Source organism: Palaemon carinicauda, chromosome 25 (assembly GCF_036898095.1).
Source record: "Palaemon carinicauda isolate YSFRI2023 chromosome 25, ASM3689809v2, whole genome shotgun sequence".
Taxonomy (NCBI): Eukaryota; Metazoa; Arthropoda; class Malacostraca; order Decapoda; family Palaemonidae; genus Palaemon; species Palaemon carinicauda.
Window position 1 is genome coordinate 101,293,784 of NC_090749.1, and position 7,500 is coordinate 101,301,283.

At 33.4% G+C, this 7,500-nt stretch overlaps 1 protein-coding gene across 1 annotated transcript in view; it reads left to right on the forward strand.

Moving 5' to 3' along the window:
- Window positions 1-7,496: 7,496 nt before the first annotated feature.
- The window catches only part of LOC137619300 (protein ABHD1-like), an 11,435-nt gene continuing 11,431 nt past the window's right edge, over window positions 7,497-7,500 (forward strand). The window contains exon 1 of the mRNA XM_068349460.1: window positions 7,497-7,500. This exon is cut by the window's right edge and continues 149 nt beyond it. Coding sequence (XP_068205561.1) covers window positions 7,497-7,500 — 4 coding nt within the window.

The window sequence follows — 7,500 nt, forward strand, 5'->3', positions numbered from 1 at the left end:
AATAATAATAATAATAATAATAATAATAATAAAAATAATAATAATAAAAATAATAAAAATAATAATAACAGCACTAATAATAATAATAATAATAATAATAATAATAAAAATAATAATAATAAAAATAATAAAAATAATAACAGCACTAATAATAATAATAATAATAATGAAAATAATAATAACAGCACTAATAATAATAATAATAATAATAAATAATAATAATAATATTAATAAAACTAAATAATAATAATAATAATAATAATAATAATAATAATAATAATAATAATAATAATAATGAGGAAAGAATTGATAGTTTAAAGGTTTAAAGGCCACTCATGAATGGCAGAGGCAAGGGACAGTGACATTGCCCTAGCAATCAGGACAATGCCCTAGAGACTGACCATATATACATATGATCAGCAACCATGGCACCCTCTCCACCCAAGCTAGGACCAAGGCGATCAAGGTAATGGCTGTTGATGACTCAGTAGAAAGACCTGTAGGCTCCCCAAAAGCAAGGATGGTGAGGTTGCAGCAACCAAAGGAACTAACTGTCTGGCGATCACCAGTCAGGGACGTTACCACGTCGGCCACCACAACCCTAGTACCAAATTGAAGGTTAAAAGATGACTGGTTTCAGCTCCAGTTTTATCAGGATAGATGCTCGCCAGAACGTCAGTTGTGGTGCCCAACCACAGCAGTGGCCTCCCCAGCAAACAGGTTAAACACACGGTCCCGGGCTGGGATCGATCTGCTGATACGCGAATGCTAGGCGAACACGCTACCACTGTACTAGCCAGCAACGCTTTCCATCTCAAATTCTTCCCTTTCCAGACTGGGGTTCTAGTTCCACTCAAACTCGTTAGTTCATTTGGACGCTGCAACCTCACCATCCTTGTGAACTACAGATTGGGGATTTGGAGGAGCCTATAGGTCTATCTGCTGAGTCATCAGCAGCCATTGCCTGGCCTTCCCTCGTCTAGCTTAGGTGGAGAAGGGGCTTAGGAGCTGATTATATGAATATATGGTCAGTCTCTATGGCACTGTCCTACTCGATAGGGCAATGTCACTGTCCCTTGCATCTGCCATTCACGAGTGGTCTTTAAACCTCTATACTTTCCTCATTTTCATAGAATTCGGGTTTCCTGAACAAGTGGTCATGCATTGTGAATAATGACCTAATGGTTTTGAACTGTACAGAGAAGTTTTATGCCGTCAAATGCTGTTTATTAAACAGTTGTTACAACAGTTACAACAGTTAAACAGTTACCTACAACAAATGTAGCATACGTCAAAGAAAGGTCCACTGACTTAGCAAATTTCTGAAAAAACTGACCTAATAGTTCTGAACTGTACAGAGAAGTTTTATGCTCTCAAATGATGTTTATTAAACAGTTATTACAACAGTTACAACAGTTGTAGATAACTATTTACATCAAAGAAAGGTCCAATGATTTAGCAAGTTTCTTAAAAATACTGACATAATAGTTCTGAACAGCTCAGAGATCAGATTGCAGAATCACAAGACACAAGATGATGATGATGCTGATGTTCATGTTCTGATCACTGACCAACACAGCAATTACATTGCTTGATTGTACAATATATCTGGATGAAAGCGACGTCCAAAACATTCGACATGGCCTTCAAAAAGTGCTGATCATGCAGTATCAAATGCTATGGCTTTGAACGGTCGTTTTATTGAATGAAAATTTTTATCATGTGAGCTTCGAATATTCATGGGGAACTAAGCGTTTGTCTGTTTTGATTCTACGGAGTGTACGGCAAGATGATGATGATGATGATGATGATGATGATGATAATAATATTAATAATAATAATAATCATAATAATAATAATAATAATAATAATTATTATTATTATTATTATATTAATAATAATAATAATAATCATTATTATTATAACAATAATAATAATCATAATAATAATAATAATAATAATAATAATAATAACAACCACACCAACAACAACATCAATAATAATAATAATAATAATAATAATAATGATGATGATGATGATGATAATAATATTAATAATAATCATAATAATAATAATAATTATTATTATTATTATTATATTAATAATAATAATAATTATTATTATAACAATAATAATAATCATAATAATAATAATAATAATAATAATAATAACAACCACACCAACAACAACATCAATAATAATAATAATAATAATAAAAGCAATAATAATAATGATAATAATAATAATAATAATAATAATAATGATAACAACATATATTGTTTGCTATGATTTTATTAAGAAATATATTGTTTACCATGATTTCATTAATAAATATATTGTTCACTATGATTTTATTAAGAAATATATTGTTTGCTATGATTTTATTAAATATATTATTTACTATGATTTTATTAAGAAATATATTGTTTGCTATGATTTTATTAAATATATTATTTACTATGATTTTATTAAGAAATATATCGTTTACTATGATTTTATTAAGAAATATATTGTTTCCTATGATTTTATTATGAAATATATTGTTTCCTATGATTTTATTAAGAAATATATTGTTGACTATGATTTTATTAAGAAATATATCGTTTACTATGATTTTATTACGAAATATATTGTTTATGATTTTATTAAGAAATATATTGTTTATGATTTTATTAAGAAATATATTGTTTACTATAATTTTATTAAGAAATATATTTACTATGATGCTTTACTATAATATAAATATCATCTGTTATCATCATTTTGGAATATATTCACGAAGGATAATAATAGATTTATTTAATCTATTTCTTATAGGACTAACTAATTCTTTTCGCTGTCCTAGCCTTACCTCTGGTTACGGTTCATTTTCCCTTTGCCTACACAAACACCGAATAGTCTGGCCTATTCTAGCTATGGTCAGCAGCTCTTCTAGGAGGACACTCCAAAATCAAACCACTGTTCTCTAGTCTTGGGTAGTGCCATAGCCTCTGTACCATGGTCTTCCACTGTCTTAGGTTAGAGTTCTCTTGCTTGAGAGTACACTCGGGCACACTATTCTATCTCATTTTTCTTCCTCTTGTTTTTGTTAATTCTTTCAGTATATATAGGAGATATTTATTTCAATGATGTTACTGTTCTTAAAATGATAATATTTTTCCTTGTTTCCTTTCCTCACTGGGCTATTTTTTCCTATTGGAGCCCCCTGGGCCTACAGCATCCTGCTTTTCCATCTAGGATTGTAGCTTAGCAATGAATAATAATTAATAATATGTTATTATGCTTATTACAATGTGTTCCTTTCCTCACTGGGCTATTTTTCCCTATTGGAGCCCCCTAGCCTTATAGCATCCTGCTTTTCCATTTAGGGTTGTAGCTTAGCAATTAATAGTAATTAATATTGTTATTATACTTATTAGAATGTGTTCCTTTCCTCACTGGGCTATTTTTTCCCTATTGGAGCCCCCCTGTGCTTATAGCATCCTGCTTTTCCATTTAGGGTTGTAGCTTAGCAATTAATAGTAATTAATATTGTTATTATACTTATTAGAATGTGTTCCTTTCCTCACTGGGCTATTTTTTCCCTATTGGAGCCCCCCTGGGCTTATAGCATCCTGCTTTTCCATTTAGGGTTGTAGCTTAGCAATTAATAGTAATTAATATTGTTATTATACTTATTAGAATGTGTTCCTTTCCTCACTGGGCTATTTTTTCCCTATTGGAGCCCCCTGGGCTTATAGCATCCTGCTTTTCCATCTAGGGTTGTAGCTTAGCAATGAATAATAATTAATAATATTGTTATTATGCTTATAGGAATGTGTTCCTTTCCTCATTGGGCTATTTTTCCCTATTGGAGCCCCCTGGGCTTATAGCATCCTGCTTTTCCATCTAGGGTTGTAGCTTAGCAATGAATAATAATTAATAATATTGTTATTATGCTTATAGGAATGTGTTCCTTTCCTCATTGGGCTATTTTTTCCCTATTGGAGCCCCCTGGGCTTATAGCATCCTGCTTTTCCATCTAGGGTTTTAGCTTAGCAATAAATAATTATTAATATTATTATTATGCTTATAGGAATGTGTTCCTTTCCTCATTGGGCTATTTTTCCCTATTGGAGCCCCCTGGGCTTATAGCATCCTGCTTTTCCATCTAGGGTTTTAGCTTAGCAATGAATAATTAATAATATTATTATTATGCTTATAGGAATGTGTTCCTTTCCTCATTGGGCTATTTTTCCCTATTGGAGCCCCCTGGGCTTATAGCATCCTGCTTTTCCATTTAGGGTTGTAGCTTAGCAATTAATAGTAATTAATATTGTTATTATACTTATTAGAATGTGTTCCTTTCCTCACTGGGCTATTTTTTCCCTATTGGAGCCCCCTGGGCTTATAGCATCCTGCTTTTCCATCTAGGGTTTTAGCTTAGCAATAAATAATTATTAATATTATTATTATGCTTATAGGAATGTGTTCCTTTCCTCATTGGGCTATTTTTCCCTATTGGAGCCCCCTGGGCTTATAGCATCCTGCTTTTCCATCTAGGGTTTTAGCTTAGCAATAAATAATTATTAATATTATTATTATGCTTATAGGAATGTGTTCCTTTCCTCATTGGGCTATTTTTCCCTATTGGAGCCCCCTGGGCTTATAGCATCCTGCTTTTCCATCTATGGTTTTAGCTTAGCAATGAATAATTAATAATATTATTATTATGCTTATAGGAATGTGTTCCTTTCCTCATTGGGCTATTTTTCCCTATTGGAGCCCCCTGGGCTTATAGCATCCTGCTTTTCCATTTAGGGTTGTAGCTTAGCAATTAATAGTAATTAATATTGTTATTATACTTATTAGAATGTGTTCCTTTCCTCACTGGGCTATTTTTTCCCTATTGGAGCCCCCTGGGCTTATAGCATCCTGCTTTTCCATCTAGGGTTTTAGCTTAGCAATAAATAATTATTAATATTATTATTATGCTTATAGGAATGTGTTCCTTTCCTCATTGGGCTATTTTTCCCTATTGGAGCCCCCTGGGCTTATAGCATCCTGCTTTTCCATCTAGGGTTTTAGCTTAGCAATGAATAATTAATAATATTATTATTATGCTTATAGGAATGTGTTCCTTTCCTCATTGGGCTATTTTTCCCTATTGGAGCCCCCTGGGCTTATAGCATCCTGCTTTTCCATCTAGGGTTTTAGCTTAGCAATGAATAATTAATAATATTATTATTATGCTTATAGGAATGTGTTCCTTTCCTCATTGGGCTATTTTTCCCTATTGGAGCCCCCTGGGCTTATAGCATCCTGCTTTTCCATCTAGGGTTTTAGCTTAGCATTAAATAATTAATAATATTATTATTATGCTTATAGGAATGTGTTCCTTTCCTCATTGGGCTATTTTTCCCTATTGGAGCCCCCTGGGCTTATAGCATCCTGCTTTTCCATCTAGGGTTTTAGCTTAGCAATGAATAATTAATAATATTATTATTATGCTTATAGGAATGTGTTCCTTTCCTCATTGGGCTATTTTTCCCTATTGGAGCCCCCTGGGCTTATAGCATCCTGCTTTTCCATCTAGGGTTTTAGCTTAGCAATGAATAATTAATAATATTATTATTATGCTTATAGGAATGTGTTCCTTTCCTCATTGGGCTATTTTTCCCTATTGGAGCCCCCTGGGCTTATAGCATCCTGCTTTTCCATCTAGGGTTTTAGCTTAGCATTAAATAATTAATAATATTATTATTATGCTTATAGGAATGTGTTCCTTTCCTCATTGGGCTATTTTTCCCTATTGGAGCCCCCTGGGCTTATAGCATCCTGCTTTTCCATCTAGGGTTTTAGCTTAGCAATGAATAATTAATAATATTATTATTATGCTTATAGGAATGTGTTCCTTTCCTCATTGGGCTATTTTTCCCTATTGGAGCCCCCTGGGCTTATAGCATCCTGCTTTTCCATCTAGGGTTTTAGCTTAGCATTAAATAATTAATAATATTATTATTATGCTTATAGGAATGTGTTCCTTTCCTCATTGGGCTATTTTTCCCTATTGGAGCCCCCTGGGCTTATAGCATCCTGCTTTTCCATCTAGGGTTTTAGCTTAGCATTAAATAATTAATAATATTATTATTATGCTTATAGGAATGTGTTCCTTTCCTCATTGGGCTATTTTTCCCTATTGGAGCCCCCTGGGCTTATAGCATCCTGCTTTTCCATCTAGGGTTTTAGCTTAGCATTAAATAATTAATAATATTATTATTATGCTTATAGGAATGTGTTCCTTTCCTCATTGGGCTATTTTTCCCTATTGGAGCCCCCTGGGCTTATAGCATCCTGCTTTTCCATCTAGGGTTTTAGCTTAGCAATGAATAATTAATAATATTATTATTATGCTTATAGGAATGTGTTCCTTTCCTCATTGGGCTATTTTTCCCTATTGGAGCCCCCTGGGCTTATAGCATCCTGCTTTTCCATCTAGGGTTTTAGCTTAGCATTAAATAATTAATAATATTATTATTATGCTTATAGGAATGTGTTCCTTTGCTCATTGGGCTATTTTTCCCTATTGGAGCCCCCTGGGCTTATAGCATCCTGCTTTTCCATCTAGGGTTTTAGCTTAGCAATAAATAATTAATAATATTATTATTATGCTTATAGGAATGTGTTCCTTTCCTCATTGGGCTATTTTTCCCTATTGGAGCCCCCTGGGCTTATAGCATCCTGCTTTTCCATCTAGGGTTTTAGCTTAGCAATGAATAATTAATAATATTATTATTATGCTTATAGGAATGTGTTCCTTTCCTCATTGGGCTATTTTTCCCTATTGGAGCCCCCTGGGCTTATAGCATCCTGCTTTTCCATCTAGGGTTTTAGCTTAGCATTAAATAATTAATAATATTATTATTATGCTTATAGGAATGTGTTCCTTTGCTCATTGGGCTATTTTTCCCTATTGGAGCCCCCTGGGCTTATAGCATCCTGCTTTTCCATCTAGGGTTTTAGCTTAGCAATAAATAATTAATAATATTATTATTATGCTTATAGGAATGTGTTCCTTTGCTCATTGGGCTATTTTTCCCTATTGGAGCCCCCTGGGCTTATAGCATCCTGCTTTTCCATCTAGGGTTTTAGCTTAGCAATAAATAATTAATAATATTATTATTATGCCTATTAAAATGTGTTGTTTTCATTACTATATATGAAATAATGAAAGATAATATTTCGTGCCAAGATTAATACACTTAAGAGGAGTGACACGAGAAATCTATAGGAATTGTGAAACGAACCTTCTGTCACCATCTATTGGCGTCACAATCCAACCGTTAAAAAAACCTAGCGTGATATTAAACTCGCAACCGGAGAGAGAGAGAGAGAGAGAGAGAGAGAGAGAGAGAGAGAGAGAGAGAGAGAGAGAGAGAGAATCTTCCTCCACACGGTATAAGCCACTGATAGACTTCACTCTAGATCGGTGTGTTGTGGAGTGCGAACCTCAGAATATGG